This window comes from Aegilops tauschii, chromosome 3, assembly GCF_002575655.3.
Source record: "Aegilops tauschii subsp. strangulata cultivar AL8/78 chromosome 3, Aet v6.0, whole genome shotgun sequence".
NCBI classification, from domain to species: Eukaryota; Viridiplantae; Streptophyta; class Magnoliopsida; order Poales; family Poaceae; genus Aegilops; species Aegilops tauschii.
In genome coordinates, this window is record NC_053037.3 from 598,410,680 (window position 1) to 598,436,337 (window position 25,658).

At 44.0% G+C, this 25,658-nt stretch overlaps 1 protein-coding gene and 1 pseudogene across 1 annotated transcript; one reads left to right on the plus strand and one right to left on the minus strand.

Moving 5' to 3' along the window:
* The first annotated feature begins 7,622 nt into the window (after positions 1 to 7,622).
* On the plus strand, positions 7,623 to 9,487 carry LOC141020785 (uncharacterized). Its single transcript, XM_073495727.1, has 2 exons — positions 7,623 to 7,922; positions 8,219 to 9,487. Exons 1-2 carry the CDS (start codon positions 7,623 to 7,625, stop codon positions 9,485 to 9,487), a joined length of 1,569 nt encoding a protein of 522 aa, XP_073351828.1.
* A 7,188-nt stretch (positions 9,488 to 16,675) lies between these two features.
* On the minus strand, positions 16,676 to 23,676 carry LOC109774187 (carbon catabolite-derepressing protein kinase-like; annotated as a pseudogene).
* Positions 23,677 to 25,658: the final 1,982 nt, after the last annotated feature.

The following is a 25,658-nucleotide window of genomic DNA, read 5'->3' on the forward strand; positions in this document are numbered from 1 at the left end:
TGACATGGATGGATAGGAGCCATTTTTTGGGCCCCTCATGGGGGTGTGGCCGGCCACATGGGGTATCCCCCCTTGGGGACCCTCTTGTTCCTTGGTTTCACTCCTAGGTCCTTGTGGAAGGACTTCATTCATGTGCATTTTGGGTTTTTGTGAAACTACCCTACCCCCTTGGGATTTCCTATAAATAGAGGTGGAGGGGCAGCCCTCCACAATCATCCCTTGCTCTCATACACATGCCATGCATTATCTGGCTTCTTCTCTCCCTCCCACGAAAAGAGTTTTGTAGAGCCGTAAGGCTGTCTGGGTTCCGGCAGGAACTAGTTCTGGACGGCGAAGCCCTGCCGGATAGATGACACCGTATGTGTGCAACTCTGTAGAGAGATCGTAGTTTCGGTCTTAGTTCGTGAGTGCCTCCCGAAGGGCTGTCCGTGTGACCATCCGAGTTTCGAAGGTCCTCCCGAAGGGCTGTCCGAGTGACCGTTCGAGTTTCGAAGGTCCTCCCGAAGGGCTATCCGCGACTCCGTCCGGGGGGCTGTTCGACCGCCTCCTGGAGGGCTGTCTGAGGAGCAGATGAGGGTATACATCCTCGCGGTTGGGAGGTTGTAAATCCTAGCTGCGGGGATCTGCACCGCCGATCGTCATCGACTCTACTTCCCGCTGCTCTACGAGTCGGTAACGAAAAAGATCAAACCATGTATGCAGTCTCCATAGTGGTCCTGGGCTGGTGCGTAGGTCGGAAAATTTTTGTTTTCTGCTGCGTTCCCCTACAGAATTCATTCCACCAAAAAAGGGGAGAACATGTTAGTCATGGCTTTAGTAAAAATCCTAACACTACAATTACTGGGACTAATAGGTCTAAAATTATGTATACTAGTCGTCAACCCGTGCAGCTGCACATGCTAGTACTTTTCATGTTCGATACAATAAGGTTTTCACGAATTATAAATGTCGGATAATAGTATAAATACGTGGTCATGCATGCTAATCTTTGTTGGGCATAGGATTCAAGAATCTTACATTGCTTCAGACGATTTTGTGATTAGATTGTTTGCATCCAATTTTGTGACAACCTTATCAGTGTCATTGTGTCATGGCGAACAACCACAAATTTATAGATGATATGTGGAAATATATAGGGATGTGCTACCTTATGAAAGTTTTATAAGTGCAAGGATATATGTGTTATGTTGGTAGAAAACATGGTTACACATGCAAATGTTGTTGCATGTATCAGGTATTTGTGACATATAAGTTTCTAAAAGATATAAAGACTCCACCTAAAAAGACATATATCATCTTTTTAGCCACGCAAGGACTGTAGAATTATGAAAAGTCTGTTTCTATAAACAATTATAGACACTAGTCGTCAACCCGTGCTACTGCACGGGCTAGTAATTATTGAAAATTTATAATAATATACAGAAAAAGTTTAAGTAATTATTTATTTTAAATCCCTTACAAATTAGAAGTATGGAAATTTTAAAATTATTTTTACTAATTATTTTCATGGCATATAAAATATTATATTTCCATCACCCTACACTTAAAACAAAGTGGATAAGCAGATACTACCTTTGAATTTTTTGTACTGATCTTTGTGCCACACCAAAATTTGGTCACACCATTATATATATTTAACGTATCCTAAATTTAACAATTGCTAAATGCATATGAAGATGTCCTATATTTTTAACACTACTATACATATAACATGTACGCTTTCGCTCTCTACCACTTATTATTGGCCGGTTACCCATGGTTCCACATGCATACATGGGGTTAAGTTTTTTTTTAAATATGCATGACCAACAGCCATTTTCTCTCAGTAGTTAGTTACGCCGATCAATGTCAGCCCCATCCATCCGTGCTCTCGTTGTCTGTGTGTGTGTGTGTGTGTGTACAAACGCGCACGCGCAGACACACACATAGCCTATCTAACTCTTCGCCGCACCCACCAGTCAAGTGATCATCAGTTCAACATGTTGATGAGATGCATACCTCACTACGGTCCGTGCCTCGCTTGGTTCATGCGTCTTCTTGTACTTCTAAATGTTTGGAAGATTATTCAACTTCTTGAAGTTTGCTTTTAAATTCACGGAAGCCTTATATGTCTTTTTAATAATTACTATATTTCTAGTTTTCTGATCAGATCAAATTTCACTTGGCTATAACGTTCTAGAATCCATCCTTGTATTTTTTTTTTCAAATTTAAACACTAAAAGTTTGAAGTATTCTTGAATATTTTTAAATTGTCACGTATATTTAGTGGCTTAATCTTTTGTTTTGTCTAAGAATGCCCCTAATTATTGGATGCTTGTCGTAAAGTTATTTAACATTTTTTAAAGTTGATCCTTGTAACGTCCCACCATAGCCATTGGAGAAAGTAATAATGATGATTTTCATTAGGCCATGACCTCTAGCTCTTATCCTACTCCATTGTTTTTGCGAGAAGCCCATATCCTATTCCATGATATATAGCTTTATTTATTGCAAAAAAAAAAAATAGCTTTGTCTGCTCACGTCTGTGCCACGAATTTGTCCGGAGCACATCTCTCTTTTTGACAACCACTAATTTTTGTTTTAATCAAATATAAGCATTAACGTATTGTGTGCTTATTCCTCGAATATCTGATAAATATACAACTTACATCCTGAACGTCAGAAATCAGTCGGTTGCTCATGCACTCGCCTGTTTAGCAATTTCGGATTTTCCAGTTATCATTTAGGATTTGTTCGGTGAATATATCTGTGACCTAGATTAGAACCTTTTCAATTATAATTTCTTCATATTTTCAGAAATCTATCACGTGCAAATTTGGATACATATTCTTAAGTGTGATTTGTGGGCGTAATTAGTATCGTATATGTAACTTATACCATGTGTGTCTGAACTTATGAAATCAGTCGGTTCCTAATGCACTCATGCGGTTTAATTATTTTGGATTTTTTTAAGAATTTTGTTTCACTCGTGTGGTTTAGCAATTTTGGATTTTAATATAATCTAGTATTTTTTTTCATTAATTATATTTCTGGCATTGATTTAGAACTTTTCCTATATTAATATCTTTGTGTTTCCAGAAAACACTATGTACATGTCATGTACAATTTTGGGAAGATACTTAAGTGCGGTTTCTGAATGAGAAAAATAGTTCACGTACCTAGATTTACAAAAGAAAAATACACTGAAGTAGTGTACATAGGTTTATAGTGAAGAGAACATTTATGTACCTAGCTGTGTTAGGCATATGCATATACGTTTCCTTTGTTTTAGGGAGCTGCACGTTTCCTTCCATCCTTTTTGACATCAAATATTTCCTTCCAAGCGTAATACTAATGAATTCTTGAGGTGTATTGGATCTGACATTCAAACTCACATTTAAATCCAAGCGTGATACATATGGACTCTTGGAGAGTTTCCTTTTATCGTTTAATTGTAACCGCAGTATATAAGGCTTCTATTTGACGGGCAATCAGCCAGATCGTGGATTCCTTCCCCTTTTATCATTGGACTGTTTTTTTTTTTTACATTTTCTTGTTGGAGGTTTTAACATAGGCTTTCCTTCTTAGTTTCTCTGAACGGATGAAGCCCCTTTTTTTCTGACGTGAGACTTTCCTCCCTTTACGTGTGGCTTTCCTTCTTAATTTGCGTGAACGGATAGACGTAGCCTTTCCTTTTTTTTGACGTGAGACTTCCCTTCTTATAACGTGAGGCTTTCCTTTTTTTTCACATGAGGCTTTCCTTGTTTTATTTCACTAACGTTAGTCGTGTCAGATGTGTTTCTTTATAACACGGAATCATTGGTGTTACGTAAGTTTTCCTTTTATCCTGATCGTAAATTTTTCAATCTAACGGTTTAATTAATTTTGATGATGTGGATTAATGAGAGATCATGAATGGTGCCTCCAATTAGTAAATAATATATATAAGATAAGATATGTATGCACTGTTTTCTATCAACATACCTGATATCGTAGCAAATGACATACTTCCTCCGTAAACTAATATAAGAGTGTTTAGATCACTATTTTAGTGATCTAAACGCTCTTATATTAGTTTACAGAGGGAGTACATATATTCTCATTACTATAAGCACCATAGATTATTCATAATTGTATCCCAATTTTTTTTTTATTTGATTTTTTTCATCTCAACCAAAAAAAATCTTAAAGAATTTCTCTTATGATTAATATGGATGGCAATATTTCGTACTCCCTTCATAAAGAAATATAAGGGTCCTTAGATCACTAAAGTAGTGACTAACATAGTGATCTAAACATTTATATTTCTTTACAGATGGAGTATTTTCTATCCATACTACACACATAGATAATCAAGTCTTATATGAGATCTTTGTGGCGCATGATACATCCAGAGTAATTTATATGTAATTAAAGACACTTAATAGCTAATTGTCTCTTTGTTCTAAGGTAAAATAAAGACATGTATCGATGTACTATATATGCAGATACGTATTAGCAATCTCCACCTAGAAAATCATGTGAATCTATGTAATTCACCAATCGCATGCAAGTCGGGCAAATTAGTATATATTTAATAAATCTTGGTATGCGCACGTATGCATCATGACACCACTACGTTGCAACTGGCCACATTGGATGTAGCCGAATCTGGTGTGCTCCTCTAAAACATAATGAGGTCAAGTATGCTCATGGATAGGCATGTAAATACCCATTTATATCTTGATGAGACGCTTTGGTTTTTCATGAGTCCAAAGGTCTAAAAATCAATGAGCACATTTAAAATTTCAGCATATGTTTTACATGCATGTGGAGTTGCAGAACCAACGACGAACTAGATAACATTGGAGAGATAGTCCATTGTAGTTTCTTCGATGGCCAGTTTACAAATTACCACAACCTTTCGTGGAGACGGAGGGCGAGGAGGTGCGCGCTCAGCTGGTGGCGGATGCGGCCGTCATCTCAGCGGCGCCTGGGTTGCTGTCGGTTCCCATCTTGGAGGCGGAACTCCCCCACCTCTTCGAAGGGTAGTGGGACTGGCAGGTGACGGCGATCGGCGAGAACTTGTTCTCGGTCGTCTTCCCCAACAAGGCCATGCTGCAGATGGCGACCCGCAGCGGCAAGCTCTTCCTCTCCCTCAACAATATCATGGTTGAGATCAAGGAATCTCTCCCGGAGGAGCCCAAGGCCGAGATGATGCCAGACGTGTGGGTCAAGCTGTGGGGCGTGCCTCCCAAGCATCATCATGCGGACCGCCTCATGGCCGGGACCGTCATGATTGGCCGCCCCATGGAGGTGGATAGGCGTCGCTGGCGGGGCTCGGGCCGGTGCGGATGCGTTTCGCCTGCCGCTCCCCGGCCAAGCTGCGTGGTTACGTCCAGCTCTAGTTCAACAGCGAGGGATACACCATTCGGATGGAGGCCGAGCCGGACGGTCTGTAGGGCGCAGCGCCCCCTCCCCCTCCCCCAGCTAGCTCAGACAAGGGCCCGGATGACAAAGAGAAGGATCATGACATGAGCATGGGTGATGACTCGATTGATACGGCGTCGTGGGACAAGCTGGGTCTCAAGGACAAGGATTCGGCGGCCGTCGCTCCTAAAGGGGGGGGGTGCGACTGACAAGGGGGAGCGACAAGTTGGAGTAGGCAGCAATGAGATGGCTTTTAACTAGTACGGCTCCAACATCTCGCTCGGCCTCGACGTCGACAAGGGCCTCTCAGCCTCCTGTGACGCGGACCCCAAGAAGATAGCGGGTCGCAAGACTCCACCGGTGGCGCCGGCGAGCCCCCTGTCGGTCTGTGCGGGCACGCCTGTCTCCCACCGGCCGGTGGTGATGGCGCTGGCTTCCCCTGGCGGTCACGCCGGCGGCGACCGTTCCTCCTCCTGCCTCGGATGCGCTTCGGGCGGCGGTGTCCAAGACGTCGCCCATCTCCACTACCAAGCGTTCCAAGGCGGTGGTGACGACGCCATCGACTCTGGAGCGGGCCAGCTCACGCTCCATAGGCGCCAAGGGCAACCTCCCGTCGCTGCAACGTGCCTAGCTTCTTCTGGCGCAGAAGAACATGGAAATCGAAGGTAATCCCCTGCCCCGCTTTACGATTTTCGATGAATTTTCCGATGAGCGTTTAGGTGGTATCATAGCGGATTGTGGTGTTGACATGTCGAATGAGGGCGAAGCGCCCGAGCTTCTTTCTCTCCTCCGCTCGAAGGAAATTGTGCAGGCAGCGTTAGCGCAGGCTGAGGCTGCCCGTGTGGCGCCATCGACAGACGAAGCAGGGGCTTCTCTGGAGATTGAAGCGCGGCCCGTCCAGGGGGACACTGCAGCAGGGGCTGTGTCGTCCCCCTCAACCCGTTGTCCAGCCAAGACACGGCGTGTGGCCAAAGCGGTTACCGCAAGGGGTATCCGTCTCCGCAACCGCATAATCTAATGTGTTTCATCTTTTGGAACATCCGTGGCTTTGGCCACGTTGGGAGGCGGACCCAGCTGAAGGAATACACTCGTGAAGAGGGGATCGATGTAGTGGACTTGCAGGAAACCATCAAGGCGGATTTTCCCCACCAGGATCTGTTGGCTATCGACCCCTTGGAGCGATTTGTGTGGCAGTGGGTGTCCGCGGTTGGTCACTGTGGGGGCCTGTTGCTTGGTGTTAACCAAGTTTGTTGCGAGGTGTTGGCGTGGGATGCTGGCAGGTTTTTCATTTCTGCCCACGTTCGCCACCACGCGACTCTCCGTGAGTGGGAGCTCATTGTGGTTTATGGCCCGGCCAACCACTCTCGCTCACAGGAGTTCCTGGGGGAACTCCAGGTGAAGGTTGAGGCCTTGGGTACGCGCAATTTGCCACTGCTTGTGGGTGGCGATTTCAACTTGATCCGCTCGGGAGCGGACAAGAATAATGGGATCATTAACTGGACAAGGGTGTCCATGTTTAACAATGCGATTGCGGCAATGGCCCTTAGGGAAGTGGCCCACGTAGGGGCCCGTTATATGTGGACTAATAAGCAGTTAACGCCGGTTCGGTCGGTGCTGGACCGGGTTTTCATGTCTGCGGAGTGGGAAGTGCTATTCCCACTGTGCTCCCTACAGACTGAAACTAGGATTGGTTCAGATCATATCCCTCTAATCCTTTCCTCAGGGGAGGATAGGTTGAAACGCAACCCTCGTTTCTTCTTCGAAACTGCATGGCTCGAGTCTCCGGGTTTCGAGCAAATATTCCTATCCAAATGGGCGACATGTGTGGCCCGGCTCGGGTCTCCGCGCGGGCCTATGGAGGTTTGGATTGCCGCAGGGGCGGGCATGCGCGCGGCTCTCAAAGGTTGGGGAGCCAACCAGGGCCGCGAGGATAAACTGCTTCGTGCTCGCATCACCGCGGAACTGGCTCGCAGGGCTTCTCGGAGCAGGAGTGGGCTCAGCGGTATGCGCTGGAAGCTCAAGTCAAGTCCCTCCTTAGGGCTGAGGAGGAGTATTGGCGTAGACGTGGTGGCATCAAGTGGACGCTGAAGGGTGACGTGAATACCAAATACTTCCATGCCTATGCTAATGGTCGGCGACGTAAGTGCGCCATCCTGAGGCTGCAATCTGAGCAGGGGCTCCTTTTGCGACAACGGGACATCGTTCGCCACATCTACGAGTTTTACATCTAGCTGATGGGCTCCAGGGAGGAGTCGCGCGCTCGGCTGCGGATAGACGTCTGGGATCCCGTGCTGCGGGTCACGGACGAGGAAAACGAGGGCCTGAGGCTGGCTTTCCTTCCTCAGGAGATTGACGTGGCGGTCCTTGGGATGAAATCGAACACTGCCCCGGGCCCTAATGGTTGGCCGGTGGCGATGTTTAATCGTTTTTGGACTGTCCTTAAGGGGCCAATCTTCGACATGTGCAACGGGTTCATGCGGTGTAGCGTAGATATCTCACGCCTGAACATTGGGGTTCTTTCCCTGATCCCCAAAGTTCGGGGTGCGGACTGTATTAGACAATTTAGACCCATAGCGCTCATTAACGTTCCGTTCAAAATTTGCTCTAAGGCTTGTGCCACGCGTCTTTCTCCGGTAGGTCACCGTATCATTAGTAGGAGTCAGTCGGCTTTCATCCGCGGTCGCAATATTTTGGAGGGGCCGCTCGCCCTCCATGAGATAGTACACTCGCTTAAACACTCTTGTCAGCCATCCATTCTTCTGAAACTGGATTTCGAGAAGGCGTATGACCGAGTGAACTGGGATTTTTTCCGACAAGTCCTCCTGGACAGGGGTTTCTCGTCGGTGTGGGTTCACCGCATGATGCAATTGGTCTCGGGGGCCAAACGACGATTGCGGTGAATGGAGAAGTAGGCAACTTCTTCTGCAAGAAGCGTGGGCTGCGTCAAGGGGACCCGGCTTCCCCGCTGCTTTTTAACTTTGTGGGCGATGCCTTGGGTGCCATGTTAGATCAAGCCCGTGCCGCTGGAAACATCAGGGGAGTGGTCGGTGACTTGATCCCGGGGGGTGTGTCGCGCCTACAGTACGCGGACGACACACTCCTTTTCGAGCCGGATCTGCACAACATTGCAATGGTTAAGGGAATTCTCCTGTGCTTCGAGCTTATGTCCAGGCTAAAAATAAACTTCCACAAGTGTGAAGTGGTGTCCATAGGGATGGACGCCGCCGAAAGTTTACGTGTAGCTAACCTGCTCAATTGCAAGCTTGGGAAACTACCGTTTACTTACCTCGGCCTCCTGATCGCGGAGAAAAAATGGTTGATCTCAGATTGGGAACCTCTTTGGAATAAGATGGCGGGAAGAGTCTGCCCGTGGAGAGGGAGATTTACGTCTTCAGGGGCAAGACTAATCTTAACTAACTCCAGCCTATCGTCCCTGCCAATGTTTGTCATGGGATTGTTCTTATTGGCTGATGGGGTGCACACCAAAATGGACACTCCTAGGGCCCGTTTCTTTTGGGAAGGGGCGGGGCCCAAACATAAATACCATATGGTAAAATGGCAGGCCGTTTGCCGGCCCAAAGCCCAGGGGGGCCTTGGGATCATCAACTCTAAGTTGATGAAGATTGCACTGATGTGCAAATGGATTTGGAAGCTGTCTCAGGGCGAGACTGGCCTCTGGATGGATCTCCTACGTGCCAAATACTTCCCTGGGGGGAATTTTTTCGAGGCCGCAACCCAGGGGTCTCCTTTCTGGAACTCCATCCAATCCTTAAAACCGTTCTCTGCCAGAGGGGCGAAATTCACGGTTAATAACGACCGCTCCACGCGTCTCTGGCTTGACTTATGGATCGTCCAACAACCCCTTTGGTCAGAGTTTCGCGATCTCTATTCCATCGCTGTTGACCCCAATCAATTGGTGGCCACACGCTTTAGCTCCTCCCCGCCTTCTATTTACTTTAGAAGGGAGCTCTCGGGGCCTGAGGTGGATAGTTGGGACCGCCTGTGGGCTATGACCGCTGACGTGCATCTGTCGTCTGACGCGGATACGGTGTCATGGAGGTTTACAGGCCCTGCCCTTCAGGCTGCCTCCGGGCTCTAGAAGGCTCGTATTCCGCTTAAAATCAAGGTTTTCCTCTGGCAACTATGCCAAGATCGCCTCCCAACCTCCATAAATGTAGCTAAGCGCAATGGGCCGGCCACTGGGCCCTGCGCTCTTTGTGGTGTCCCGGAAGACGCGTATCACATGTTCTTCCGCTGGCGTGGATTGGGATCCACGCTCCCGCTCTGAGCTAGTGTCGTCTTTGTCCTCTGTTCAGGGCTCCGCACGACGTACCATGTGGACTTGTGCGGCTGCTATGCTGTGGGCCCATTGGCAAATTCGAAACAAGTTTACTATTGAGGGCGTTTTCCCATCTCAGCCCGCTCACGTTATATTCAAATGCATCATTTTCTTACAGCAGTGGGCTCCGCTGGGAAGGCGTGAGGACGTTGATCTTCATCACCATGCTCTAGACCGTCTCTGCCTCGTCTACTCGGCGTCACGAGCTCCGTCGTCGTCTGCCTCCTCTGCTACCTACGGATGTGTAGCTCATTTTGGATATGCTTTCTGCGAGCCTGCACGCTCTTTCGTTGGCTGGCTATGCCTTGTATCGTACTTTGCTCTTTTGGCCGGCTGTCTGTGTGTTATGTTAAGTTTCCCGGATGTTGTTGTCTATGTTTGTGCACGCTGCCTATGTTATGGGCTTTATTAATTTAAAGCCAGACGCCCTTGGCGTCTTCGTTTTAGAAAAACAACAGGATCTACTTTAGACTACCAATGGTTAGATTGTAGTTTTTTCTGAACATGAAGCGAAGAACTTGTTATAGGTTGTACTTGATAGTTGGCCTTTCTTATATCATAGAATTGGTTGTACTTTTATGCCCGGGGTGGATGAAGGGCGACACAGCGACACTAATTAACAATGCAGAAGATCGATCGCCTCTTGGGGTTGCAGTCAATCTGGCAACATCCCTCGCAGCACCTAGCTTCAGGTTCCTATGTGGTTTGCTGCAGGCCATGCGGGTGGGAGAGAGCACTTGATGTTGAAGGCTAGTTGGTGACATACTTCGGTGAGAGAAATCACAACCAGCTGGCCATATGTAGGAGAGCAGCATTGATGGGGAGGTGGAGTCAGCGGCCATGTACAGGAGCCGATGTAGATGTTTTCCCCTCCTTTACCCGATCGGCAGGAGATTTTATTCATGGAGTTTCACGATTCATCAACTGGATTGTGACTTTTTTAATTTTTTATCAGAGATTTTCTTTAGAACACTATCATTTTTTTTAAGGAACAGATGGATTTTGTCACCATGTTGGACGTGTCAACTGGCATCTTTTTGGACGGACTATCCGTGTGTAGGCAAGTTGTCTTTTTCATCTTGGATGTAAAATTTACAATTCAATGGTGTAATTAGTTTTTGAAGTCCTGGATTAGTGTGAATATTTGGAAGGTGCGATCATGTACAGGGCATCCCATGTACAGGCGCCGAGTTTGCCAAAAAAATGTACAGGAGCGGAGGGATATGTTTTCTCTTTTTTTATTAGCGAGATTTTTTTTTTTACTTTTTAACTGGCAGAAGAGTTTCACGGATCTGGTATTTTTTACTTTTTATCTGTAGAGTTTTTATGGAATAAGGCTATCCCATTTTTTTGAAGTTAGGCTATCTTTTTTTCAATGCAACGGACGCAGACGTGTCTGATGCCATTTTCTTTGGACAACGATAACGCCTACACGTGTGGTGGGAGCTAAACCCGCCCACACGCCCTATAGCACACAAACCAGGCCATGACACCGCATGCATGTATGTGGAATTTTTTTTGGATTTTTTGTTTTTAAAATATTTTATCTCTTAAATGAAAAATCTGATTGAAGATCCATTTTCACCATTAAATCCCTCACGACGAGATCTTCGAAACTAAATCTCATATCAATATATTTTGACGAATTTTTTTTTGGTTAAAAGTTGCCGTGTCTATTGTACATGAATTGACATGATGTTTACACTGAAGTTGTCATGATATATTTCAGCTATTTTCTTCTACAATTAAAATTAAATTTTGATATATTATAAAACGGGGAATTAAGAAACTAGACTTGCGATGCATCATAAATTAAAATTGCCATGATACATGCATTTGAAATTGCCATGGTTCATAAAAAAATTTCATGGTCAAAGTACTGTAATTGCCATCATCGAAAAACTAAAATTGCCATTATCTACAAACTAAAATTGCCACATGGCAACTTTAGTTTAAACACTATGGCAACTACAGTGTAAACATCATGGCAACTTTTGGGCAAAAAAAAATCATCGAAACATATCAACATGGGATCTAGTTTTGAAGATCTCGTTGAGACAGATTTAATGGTGGCAAAATGTCATCTGTTTATACGTGGCAAAATGAGTGGCAACTACAGATTTAATGGGATCATGTCATCTGTTTATACGTGGCAAAATGAGTGGTGATGGAGGCATGTGGGCGATGTGCAAACGCTCACACGTGTGGGCGTTAGTTTTTCCGTTTTCTTTTACGGGGCCATAGCAGCCAAGGTTGCCTAAAAAATGTAAAGCCGTACGTGAGAGATATTTTCTCTTCTTTCTTCTTTAGGAGAGATGTTAGTCTTTTTTATTAACACAAGTTGTTATGGAAGGAGGTTATCTTTTTATAAAGGAATGGATGTATGCTTTTTTTTCCGAACATTCAACGTGTCAGATGCCTTTTTTTGGACCCAACGACCGTGTGTGTTACGCAGGTTTTCTTTTTATCTTGAACGTAAATTTTATAATCAAATGGTGTAATTAATTTTGATGTTGTGGATTAATTAGAAGGTTTGAAAGGTGCCTCCAATTACTGTGTCTATATCTAAGATATATATATAGCAAAAATACATCCTACCCCCTAGTGGTAGTTACCCCACATGTTTCATATACTACTATGTGGTACTATATATACTACTTTATCATTATAAATATGTTCATATACTATATCTAAGATATTTCAACGCAAGTTACATGAAAAAATTGCATATGAGCCCATAGTTTTTGTTATATTTATGAAATACGTACATATTTGTATGTAAAAAAAGTATGCTTAAAATATGGTACATACTACCTAAAAGTAGTATATATAGTACCTAAACATCGTTTTATACTACATACTACATATACATATTCTCGGTTCTGACAGATACTACATACAACATACCAAACGCAAGTGGTGGTAACTACCACTGGTAGTAGATAAAATTTGTCTATATATATATAATACATCCTACCACCTGGGGGTAGTTACCCCATATGTCCCATATACTACCATGTGGTAGTATATATTCTACTTTATTATTTTAAGTATGTTCATATACTATATATAAGATACTCCAAAGTTAGTTAAATGAAAAATTGGAAGGTGGCCCATGGTTTTCATTATATTTATGAAATACGTACATATTTGTACGTAAAAGAGAGCATACTCAAAATACAATACATACTAACAAAAAATAGTATATATATTACCTAAACATTCTTATATACTACATACTACGCCTACATACTCTCCGATTTGATAGATACTATATACAACATACAAAACTCAAGTGGTGGTAACTACCGCCGGTGGTAGATAAAATTTGTCATATATATATATACTATTTTTGCCAGATACTACCATGTGATACTATAAATACTATTTTATTATTTTAGATATGTTTATATACTATATCTAAGATATTTGAAAGCAAATTACATGAAAAAATTGCATATGAGTCCATAGTTTTTGTTATATTTGTGAAATACGTACATATTTGTATATAAAAAAGAGCATACTCAAAACATGGTACATACTACCCAAAAATTAGTATATATACTACCTAATCGTTGACATATACTACATACTACACGTGCATACTCTTGGTTTCGACAGATAGTACATACAACATACAAAACGCAAGTGGTGGTAACTAGCACTGCTTGTAGGAAACATTTGTCATTCACTAAAGAGCATCTGGCAAAACATTTCACAATTTAGAACCATACATCATACATTCTGTCAAGAAGTTGGTACAGAATATAATAACCAAGTTACTGAAGCATTATTGTTATCTGGAATCATGTTATCTGGAGCTTATTATTTTTATTAGCTCATGGGGTTTGCTCAAGAGTTGTAGAAACAAAACTAAAAGAAGTTCACAAACCTTCCTTGGTATTTTTGAGATTTTTTCATGGCGCTAATTCTAGCAAATAAAGAGTGTGGTATGCATATAAATAAAACCACATGTGAAATTCTTTGATAGCCTTTTACACATGCTACTCTATGCAGGGAAGAGAAACGCTAGTGAAAACATATAAATTATGTGAGACCCACATATATTGTAATTTCTGCTTGGTACCTGTATTTCCTTTCACTTTTTAAACACACCAAAAGCATTTATTTTCCTAATTTATTTTCCTATTTTAGTTAACTAACATTTTGGTAAGTACATGGACATTAACACTTTTATTTATTGTCATAAACATTTCTTCTCAAATAGCCACATGTCGCGTGCCAGGCGTTTCCTCTGGATTTCTGGTTTCTTTTTATGTATGTGTTTTCAGGTTTATATGGTTTTGTTTTTTGAATTTTCTATATTTGCTTTCTTTTCATAGGTTTTCAAGAAAAGTAATTGCATACAATCAAAAGAAGCAAATATGTGCTTCGTGCTGGAAGAAAGTTTGTGCTTCTACCACGAGAAGCACCACATGTGCTTCCACGGGAAGAGCACAAAGCACAACTGTGTTTCCCCCCGAAAAAGAAAAAATAACACATTTTGTGCTTCCAAAAATAAAGAAAAAACTGCAACGGTGCTTCCGGGCTCCTTTTTTGTTCTGTTTTCTTTCATTATTCGCTTTTGGTTTACAGTTTTGTTTTTCTGATTTTGTTTTCCCTATAGTTTTCTTTTTTTGGATTTTTTTCTCTTCTGATTTCTGGTTTTCTTTTGGAAAAAAAGTTCATTGAAATCTATTAACATGGGATCTTCTTTCTAAGATCTCGACAGAAGAAATCCAACAGTGATAATGGTTTGATCTTTGGACGGATGGTTCAAGACATAAAACTTTTTAAATCAACGGATCTACGAAAAATGGAAAACTCGCAGGTTACAAATAGTGGCTGTCATGCAGGCGGCACATGTGTGCACATGAGAAGGTAGGGAGTAACCTTTGCAAAACATGTGTCCAGTTCCGTGTTTTGCTAATTTCTTTTGCTCCTTTGTGGTTTTTTGTTCCGGTTTCTTAGTATCCTTTTTCTTTTATTTTGGAACAAGTTCCCTTAATTTTTTTTAGTAATTTCCAATATTATTTTAAGTTTTCAAAGATGTTTGAATTTCTCAAATAATGTTAGTTTTTTCAAAAATATCAGAATTTAAAAAATTCAAATTTAAATAAATTGTTCACAAATTCAAAAAATGTTCTACACAAATCTAAAAATACGCATGTTTTTATAAAATATTTTTTTCAAAAAAATGTTCGTATTTCAAAAGATATTTGGGATTTTTTCTTTTTCTTTTTTCATGGACGGTGATTTTTTTAATACATTTTGAACAATTCTTCAATATACAATAAACTTATACTAAATATTTGTGGAAAATCTATTGATTATTTCTTATTACACACGAGTGGTTTTGCTAGTATATAGTGTACTTTGTTTTAATACCCAGTTAGTATTATTTCAAATTTGTTAACATTTTTTCGAATTCATGAAGATCTTGGATTCTGGAATATTTTTTAATTCATTTTTCAATCTCAAACAGTTATTAAAATTTGGAACATTTTATAAAATGAGGAAAGAAACAAAAGAAATAAAGAAATGAAAAAAGGAAACAAAAGTAAAAATCACGCCAGCCTGATCCATGGCATAGGGATGAGGCCCAAGATGATGTATTTAGGAAGAGAACGACACCCACGGGCGCCGCCATGGCTGGCTCCAAACGCGAAACTTTCACTCAAAAACTCACCAGCACCACCAGGAGGCGCCCCGGTCATCACCACAACAAGGGCAAACACAGATTTGGGCACTATCGGAGCAGGCCAGTACTTCCCGTCCCTACATCCCTTACCTCCTACACGACCAAGAAGTGAAGTCGTCACTCATGGAGCCTGACGGAAAGCCATCCGTATAGGTGTAGCCCGCCATCTAGTGCCGCCGTCGTGAAATCCTCAGACAAACTCATCATCGGCATCGTAACACATAGTCGCCGTCCTAACCAATCCACGACACACTGCCTTAACATGAGCAATGAGTGACCAAGGCACGCGCGAGGAGCAACTAGCCTCGGTAGGGGGGGGGGCAAGTCCAACCCCTGCACTAGTAGCAACCACACGCATGCGGCCATCTACCAGCCAACACTACTGGGAGGGGTGGGTGTCGGACATCAAATCTGGACAATCAAGATCCATATGTGGGACACCCCCATCATATGCGGCACCTCCAACCACTAGGGGGTAGTCGTTACCCTAGGACCCCAAGCACCCACCTCCTTCGGCTCCCCGTGACCTGCTCCACGACCGTCGCGGAAACCTACAACACCCGTCCACCACGCGCCCGCGGGAGAGGATCGTCACCGCCAACGCGGTGCCACCGGGTAGGCACTACCGCTGCCACGCCGCAACTTCCCCCGCCCAGAAGCCATGTAGGTAGCCGCCAATCCCAGCCCTAGCTACCCTGCAGCCCGTACCATCCACATGGTGAGATATAGACCTCGTCGTCCTGGGCACACACCAACCACCACCACTGCCACATTGCCCACTACACTAGCCGACGGCCAGGGCGGAGCCATACGCTCGTGACCCTCTTCGCCCTCGGCCCATACGCATACGACACACCGGCACTAGATCCCTCTGGACCTGGTCAAGGACGGCCCGCACACAACCACCCGAGAAAAATGACGTCGCAGCCATCGCACCACACCTGAGCTCCAGAGCATCACCGCGGCTCCGCCAAACGAAGACATCGCCACCCCGCACACCCACCATCGCGTGGTTGGCCCCTGTGGCAGCCCGCCGCTTCCACCTCCATGGCTGTGCCGCACGCCTGCCGTCATGCATTGCATTGTAGATGCACACAGCATCACCATATTCAACAACAAGGCAAATAGAAACCAGATCATGCAATAATATCACAAAAGCTTGTGCTGTCGCATCACCACCAACATTACGTGGCGGAGCTTGCAGAATCAGAAAAGGTTCACCACAACCTATTTACCATACATAACTCTTATTTATAACAACCACTTAACTTTTTTGGTGCTTGACACAGGACTTGTCACCCAAACAAACACGATTCTCTGTCAGGGACTGGGTAAACCGAAGATGAAAAACACACAACCTATATACTTGCACACCATCACTTATTCATCGTTGCGACGAGGAACCGCACCGCATGGGACAGTCATATGTTTTGCTATTCACCACTCAACCAGAACAGGCACTAGCTATAGAACCGTAAGGTTGGTAAGGAAGGCCGCACAAAATTCCAGGAAGAGGAGCTGTGGTCCAGTAACTCTCTGCATATCTAGCAGGTACTTGACATCCCTGGTCTTGTAATGCTGGAGAAAAAATAAATTAAAGTTATAACCAAATAGACAGTATATACAGTACCATGCCGTCGAATTGTAATTTCTAACACCAACACTGTGCAACCTTAAAACATGGGAAGTTATTTCTACCAACATCCATGCACTAGTCGACAATAGTTGTTGGCAATAGGAGACACATGCAAGACATAATAATGGTTACTTGGTAACAATTATGAATCAAATATATTGGCTCCAGCAACATCGTTATTTTATCTAGTGATGCCACGGTGAAGGCGATATTGAGTAGAAAATCCCTTTTTTTGTTATTGCAAAAAAAATACTTTAGTAGTAGAAGGTGTTGTAGACCTTAATTTCAAACTTGATCACAGGAGGCAGCCTCCTATTAACATCACCATTATTCATGATGGTAGAGTCATCAAAAAAGTTGTGGCTGGCATCTAACAACATATCACTGACTTGAGGAAACCCAGGGCACCACCTGCATTTCATGTTGTAGTGCACATTCTTCTTCCAACGGACATTTAATTTCTGAAGTGCCTTTAGAACCTCAATCAATTTCGCGCGAGGTTGAGCTCGAGACTGCTGGATAATTGATGCATTAGCTCAACAGCTGAACGTGCAAAACAAACCAAAGTAAAGTGGATAGTTTGCACGACCTGGAGCCCAAGAGCCCATTTTCTTTCAACGCGGTAATATGGCCGGAAGCCACTGCCTTGAGAATCATTACTTCCTGGAAGATCATTCCTGATACTTGCGCTTGCTGATTCCGATAGAGTAAACTGATTAAAACTCATATCCTAGAGAACCATCCATTCATGAAGTTAATAGTGCTTAAACCTTTAGGGCATTAAATAGGTCACATATGATGCAAATGTGGACTAACCATTTATTGTCGATAGTCAGCCCCCAAATAGCCACTAGTAGCCCGGAACCAATTGTCCAAGAGCAAGTAATATGCAACAGTTTCCTGGAAACATATAGAATAAAGTCATTTATGAAAACTGAAAGGAATGAACCACTGATTTTTTTTAATATACCTCATTTTACAGCCTATTGCACAACGATTCACACAGATGACCTTTATCATATCCCAGATTGGCAACATCTTGAAGTGTATCTTCGTCAATCTTCTGAAATGAACATCTAGCAAATCAGCATATCATTGCCATATAAACGACATTTGAATGCTCGGTAATAAACGTTTTTTTATAAATAAAGAGCAGCATTGCATGGAAACTTGACGTGATACCTTTCTGAAACCAGGGGCACAACTATGGCCATTGATTTCTATTATATTTTCTTTGCAAATATTACATTTATATTATACCCATAAGGGGGAGCATTTCACAACAAATGTATTTTTCTTAATTTTCCTATCATCCATCCAAAATCCTGTATATATTAGTGGATAAAGGCTGAAAAAATTTATTGTGCAGATATGATAGTCGCTTGAACTGTGAAATAGATGGGGTACCATTTTGGCTTGTTGTGCTGTGTTTGGTGGAGGCACCGCCAGGTAGCGAGGAAGGCGATTCTGAAACCATGGGTGGTCTCGAATTTCACGGATTGTGATTCTCTTCATGGGATCAACAATGTATAAGCATTCTTGGGATCAAATCCATTGCAAGATCAGATAAATGATTTGGAAGGATATAGAAACCTCCCTGGAACACCAAATAAGGGGGAGTAAAATCTCCAGAAAAAATTGGATTCTAAAGTCCAACTAATCTACATGAATTTGTTGATTTCGAGAAAAAAAGGTAAACACTTGCCAGATCCAACTTAATCTACAAATGTTCTGTCACGCCTTTATCTTATTGAACAGTTTGGGAATGTTGTCATCATCGAATGGAACATCACTACAAAGAAGAGCATAAAATATCACCCCACAGCTCCAAACATCAACCTCAGGTCCAGCGTACAATTCACCTGAGATAACCTATGCAGAAACACTCATTAAAGCTATTAACCCAGACGATGCATTAGAAGAAGCATCAGGATTGAATGAGGAACATTTCCAGCCATTAGGTGCAAATTTCAAGTACCACAAAGAATGCGAGGAAATTAGTGGAATGTTCAACATATTTCTCCCTCAAACCCACATACTCAAAGATCTGGACCATGCGTTCAAAAGATTTGCAGCACATTGCAAATAATATGGCAGACTCATTTATTACCTATAGATGTGTCACACAATGCTCCACTCCTGCAAAAGTACGCCTGAAAGAGTGAAGGTACCAACAAAATCACTCTACTCAACATTCAAAGCAACAGGGGGAGAAATATGGCCAGAATACATCATGATTTGGCTTCTGCAAAAGAGGATATCAAGACCCTGAATCAGTAAATGCACGTCAACTTCATGTTGACAGAGACCTAATGGGATGTATAAACCCAATTGATGGGCAACCTCCACCAACCCTGGTCATAGTGCACACAATGACTCGGGCATCGGAATACCTAACTCAACCGATTGGAAAATCGCGAGCAGTCATCATGCGAATGATATTTCAATCAGCTATATGTTGATATACAAATTTAGGAGAAACATATAACCAAAAGTGTACAATCGTCGACATACATTTCTCAATTAGATTGCAGAAAACATTCAAATGATTCAAATCTAAATACCATGGCCATGGCAAAGTGTGAACAACACTCGGACTGAACTCAAGCAAAGTGTGAACAACACCTGCTAGATGATTCGATGAGCCTCATATTCCTGTAACTACCCTTTCTCAAAAATGTAGCCCAATACCTCACCATTCTTGCAATATTCCGTCACAACATATATATCCCTAGGTGTCTCAACCTAAACCCGGATGATAGGAGCGTGAATAAAGTCAATGAACAAACTCAAAATCTTGATTTCTCTATTTGCTGGAAACAAGATATGAGAAAAAATAGAAGTAAAGTGTTAGATTGAGTGTCAAGAAATTGGAGATGCAAATTCTGCTAACTCGCAGCAACGACACAAGGTGAACTTTCTTCTTAACGAAAGCCGAATGTATTCTAACCTAATATACATTATCTTGACTAATTGATTAAGCGGGAATCAGGAACACACCCACAAGTCTGGCCAGCACTCTGAAAGCAGATAACTCGAAATCATGAACAAGCAAGTTAAATGTATCCTACACTATTGCACAAAGAGAAGGAGTCATACCTTTCTCTTCCATTTCCATAGTTTTCATTTTACTACGGTTCAGAATCTTTATAGCAACTTTGTGTCCTGTAAGCTTATGCTCTGCAATCATCACTTTTCCAAATGTGCCCCCACCTAATGTTTTGCCCAGATTGTAGCTCTTCAATGCTTCAGAACATCCACTTTCTCTGGTGTTCCCATCCGTTTTCACTATGCCAAAACAAGAGAAACAATATATGTGATTCTGTAAACAGTTTTATAGTTCACACACAAGTTAATCGAAACTAGCGACACTTGAGTTACACTGAATATACTGATCATGAATAACATGAAATACTTAAACCATATCACTTCTTAGAGACCGGCCTTGAGTTGAAATTAGTGGGCTGGTCATAAATGACCACTATGGAACATGACTGGCCAGGGAAAGTGTGGTTCAATTGAAGGTCAACGAAATGGGTGAAGTTTCGTTCTCAAGTAGGGAGAGGCAAATCATATTCGCTCACTAAAGTATGGTTCAGTGAGATGATCTACAACCAAACAGTACTATCTTGTACGGATCGAATAGGATCATAATATATTACCCTAAAAATGCTTGCATGCGCAGCACGAATGACTATAATCCTTTCCTGATATGCAATGTATCAAGTCTAACAAGGATGGTTGGGATAACAACCACTGATAATGCTCCCTCGTACTTTGGATGCCCAACCATGGTGCGAAGACACATATGACACATACTAGAATCCTAGCTAGCGGGTTAACACGCAAAGTATTCGTAAAAAGGTTCACTTATTAATACCATGACTAGGCATAATATATATGTGTGTGGCAAACATGGAAGAGACATATAATAATGTAGTCATGCAACAATGAATGAACTAACACATGAATCTGCTACTAGTACTACTCAATAACTATTCACACCAGAATTACACGTATGGCGGTATCATCATCAGAATCAGAATCCCTCGATCGCTCTATAGGATCTTTTGCTGAAAAGGGGTCCCCCCCCTTTGTATTACAAAGAAACCAACACCGATCACATAGCAATTGCTGGTGCGAGTAGCACAACAGGCCCAAAAGAAAAGAAAAAGAACAAAGAAGAGGAAACAAATGACATCAACGACAATTCGACAAAGCACACAAGACCTGCCACCGCTGCGCCCTTAGGAATCAACCCACCACAGACCCAGGCTCCGATCCGCCGCGTACCAAGCAGCACCTCCAAGAAGGTATGCAACGCCGACGACGCTGTTACATGGACGTGTCCTAGGGTTTCCCCGGCACGTGGGAGGGTGTGGGGGATGGACACCTCCGACACCCTCCAGGAACGGATGGCGGCACCCGTAGGGTCACCACATCGGAGGTAGAAGAGCCAGCAAGGGATTTCTCCCACACTCCAGACCCCACTGCCCAACCGGGCCAGAACCAACCAGCCACCTCGCTTGCTAAGTGCGCACGTGTGACGTGCTGGCCGCTCGCTCACATTAAGAAAAGATATAACGACATGTTATTAGGAATGAACATAAGTCAGGTTGCATGTACAAGGAACTAGAGCCAAAAAAGTATACCGAGGTCAAGTCCCTTCCATGTGTCCCAAACACAAGTTGCGTATATCGGTGTCGCATTGACATGTCAACTTTAAAAACATCGTAGTGTACAAACTATAGGAGTTTGTGGTGGAAAGTGAGGAAGGATTCAAAGAGTTGCATCACAAGGACAAAAAGGAGGAAGAAAGTATTTGCTAGTTATATTGCATAGATATAGTTGCTATTTTATATGTGGAGATTTGGAAATTTTATTGATCTATTGTCTAAATGATGTGGTTGGTAGTTTGAGAAGGCAATAAACTATTACTATATCTGTTCTCGTTATATTTTTACATTTAAACGATAAAGCTATTTGAGGAAAGTGTTGTTCCCATTAACTTGAGTAACTTCAGAATGTCCACCTCCTCTGGTGTTCCTGTCCATTTTCACTATGCCAAAACAAGGGATACAATTTATGTGATTCAGTAAACAGTTTTATAGTTTAGACACAAGTTGATCGAAACAGGCAAAACACGAGAGATGCCGAATATACAGATCACGAGTAACATGGAATATTTACAGTATGTCACTTTTTAGAGACCGGTGTGGAGTGTGAAATGAGTGGGCTGGCCATAAATGACTGGCCAGGGCGGGTGTGGCTCAATTAAAGGCCAATGAAATGGGTGAAGTTTCGTTGTCAGCTAGGGAGAGGCAAAGCATATTCAATCGCTGAAGTAAGGTTCAGTGGGCATCCAACAAGTAATATCTTGTACGGATCGAGTAGGATCATAATATATTACCATCGAAATGTTTGCACACGCAGCATGAACCACTATAGGCATTTCCTCATGTGCAACGCATCAGGTCTGGTAAGGATGGTTTAGACAACAACCACTGATAATGCTCCCTCGTACTTTGGATGCCGGGCCTCCGTGCGAAGACACATATGAAACATACTAGCCAGGGCTAAATCGGGGCCGCAAAGAATCCTAGTCAGGGCTAAATCGGGCCTGCAAAGCCTCATCGGCCACGCTGCAGCGGGGCAGCACCATCGCCGCCAGCATCTACCCGTCGATCTCCACTCCCCAGACTTTCGGAAGCCATGTCTACGACCCTACCCGCCGTTGACCTACTCAAACCCAGACGGGGAAAGAAGGGCCCACATCTGGGCCTAGCAGGCGCCACCAGATCGCGCTGCGGCATCACCCGACCGCCAACAGCGGCACCAGCCCCACTAGATCACCCGCCACAATCCCGAAGAGCCCCACCGCTGCCTAGAAGCACCCCACGGCGCCGCACCGCCCCGCGCCAGCGCGACCCGAATGGGGAATGGCCGTGGCCGCTCGGGCCAGGCCCGGCGCCGGACTCCAGCCATGGTGGCAAGGAGGGAGGGAAGGGGGAGGGCTCAAGGAGGAGGCACCGGGGGTGCAGCCGATCGCTCGCGGGGGCGAAGCGGTCGCGACTGAGATTCAAGATAGTCCTATATAGGATGTTTTCTACCATATATAGTGTAAATTTGGATAAAGTGAGATCGATCAGCCTACCTATAAATCAATAATAAACCAACTAGATAACCGATCAGTCAGTAATCAAGACTTTCAACTCGGAGCATGATGATGTGAATGTTTGTCCGGGCGGATCTGCGGCAAAGATCCCCATTGAAGGGAAGATGCAAGCAGGGCACCTAAATCCCCACAACCATAAGCAGAGCAGCACACAAACTGGACTAATAAATTCCCCACTCGAATAAAAAATTTAAGAGCACACACTCTCTACCAGGCCATTGAAACAACGACGGCGCATAATCACTAAACTCCGGTGAGAATTGCAGAATAGATGAGTTGGGCGATTGCCTTAATTACCTGGAGTCCTGGCCAAATCCAGTGGACAGAGGGAGGCGATGAGAGCGCCGACCTAGTGGAGCGGAGGCGGCCTCAAATTGAGAGAGCTTTTGGAGTCGATCGGCTGGTCGTTCTCCCTCCGACGGGGGCTTTAGGCTTTATTAGACGACATAGAGCTGCTTAGGTGGCGGGTGGGGGGGCGTAACCGGGGAAAGGGAAAGGAAAGTATTGTTTTACCAAAAGAGTTTTTCCCATTAACTTCAGTAACTTCAGACTGTCCACCTCCTCTCGTGTTCCCATCCATTTTCACTTTGCCAAAACAAGAGAAACAATATATGTGATTCAGTAAACAGTTTTATAGTTTAGACACAAGTTGAACGAAACAGGCAAAACACGAGTTATGTTGAATATACTGATCATGAGTAACATGGAATATTTACAGTATGTCACTTTTTAGAGACCGGTGTGGAGTGTGAAATGAGTGGGCTGGCCATAAATGACTGGCCAGGGCGGGTGTGGCTCAATTAAAGGCCAATGAAATGGGTGAAGTTTCGTTGTCAGCTAGGGAGAGGCAAAGCATATTCGATCGCTGAAGTATGGTTCAGTGGGCATCCAACAAGTAATATCTTGTACGGATCGAGTAGGATCATAATATATTACCATCGAAATGTTTGCACACGCAGCATGAACCACTATAGGCATTTCCTCATGTGCAACGCATCAGGTCTGGTAAGGATGGTTGAGACAACAACCACTGATAATGCTCCCTCGTACTTTGGATGCCGGGCCTCCGTGCGAAGACACATATGAAACATACTAGCCAGGGCTAAATCGGGGCCGCAAAGAATCCTAGTCAGGGCTAAATCGGGCCTGCAAAGCCTCATCGGCCACGCTGCAGCGGGGCAGCACCATCGCCGCCAGCATCTACCCGTCGATCTCCACCCCCCAGACTTTCGGAAGCCATGTCTACGACCCTACCCGCCGTTGACCTACTCAAACCCAGACGGGGAAAGAAGGGCCCACATCTGGGCCTAGCAGGCGCCACCAGATCGCGCTGCGGCATCACCCGACCGCCAACAGCGGCACCGGCCCCTCTAGATCACCCGCCACAATCCCGAAGAGCCCCACCGCTGCCTAGAAGCACCCCACAGCGCCGCACCGCCCCGCGGCAGCGCGACCCGAACGGGGAATGGCCGTGGCCGCTCGGGCCAGGCCCGGCGCCGGACTCCAGCCATGGTGGCAAGGTGGGAGGGAAGGGGGAGGGCTCAAGGAGGAGGCATCGGGGGTGCAGCCGATCGCTCGCGGGGGCGAAGCGGTCGCGGCTGAGATTCAAGATAGTCCTATATAGGATGTTTTCTACCATATATAGTGTAAATTTGGATAAAGTGAGATCGATCAGCCTACCTATAAATCAATAATAAACCAACTAGATAACCGATCAGTCAGTAATCAAGACTTTCAACTCGGAGCATGATGATGTGAATGTTTGTCCGGGCGGATCTGCGGCAAAGATCCCCATTGAAGGGAAGATGCAAGCAGGGCACCTAAATCCCCACAACCATAAGCAGAGCAGCACACAAACTGGACTAATAAATTCCCCACTCGAATAAAAAATTTAAGAGCACACACTCTCTACCAGGCCATTGAAACAACGACGACGCATAACCACTAAACTCCGGTGAGAATTGCAGAATAGATGAGTTGGGCGATTGCCTTAATTACCTGGAGTCCTGGCCAAATCCAGTGGACAGAGGGAGGCGATGAGAGCGCCGACCTAGTGGAGCGGAGGCGGCCTCAAATTGAGAGAGCTTTTGGAGTCGATCGGCTGGTCGTTCTCCCTCCGACGGGGGCTTTAGGCTTTATTAGACGACATAGAGCTGCTTAGGTGGGGGGTGGGGGGGGGGGCGTAACCGGGGAAAGGGAAAGGAAAGTATTGTTTTACCAAAAGAGTTTTTCCCATTAACTTCAGTAACTTCAGACTGTCCACCTCCTCTCGTGTTCCCATCCATTTTCACTTTGCCAAAACAAGAGAAACAATATATGTGATTCAGTAAACAGTTTTATAGTTGAGACACAAGTTGAACGAAACAGGCAAAACACGAGTTATGTTGAATATACTGATCATGAGTAACATGGAATATTT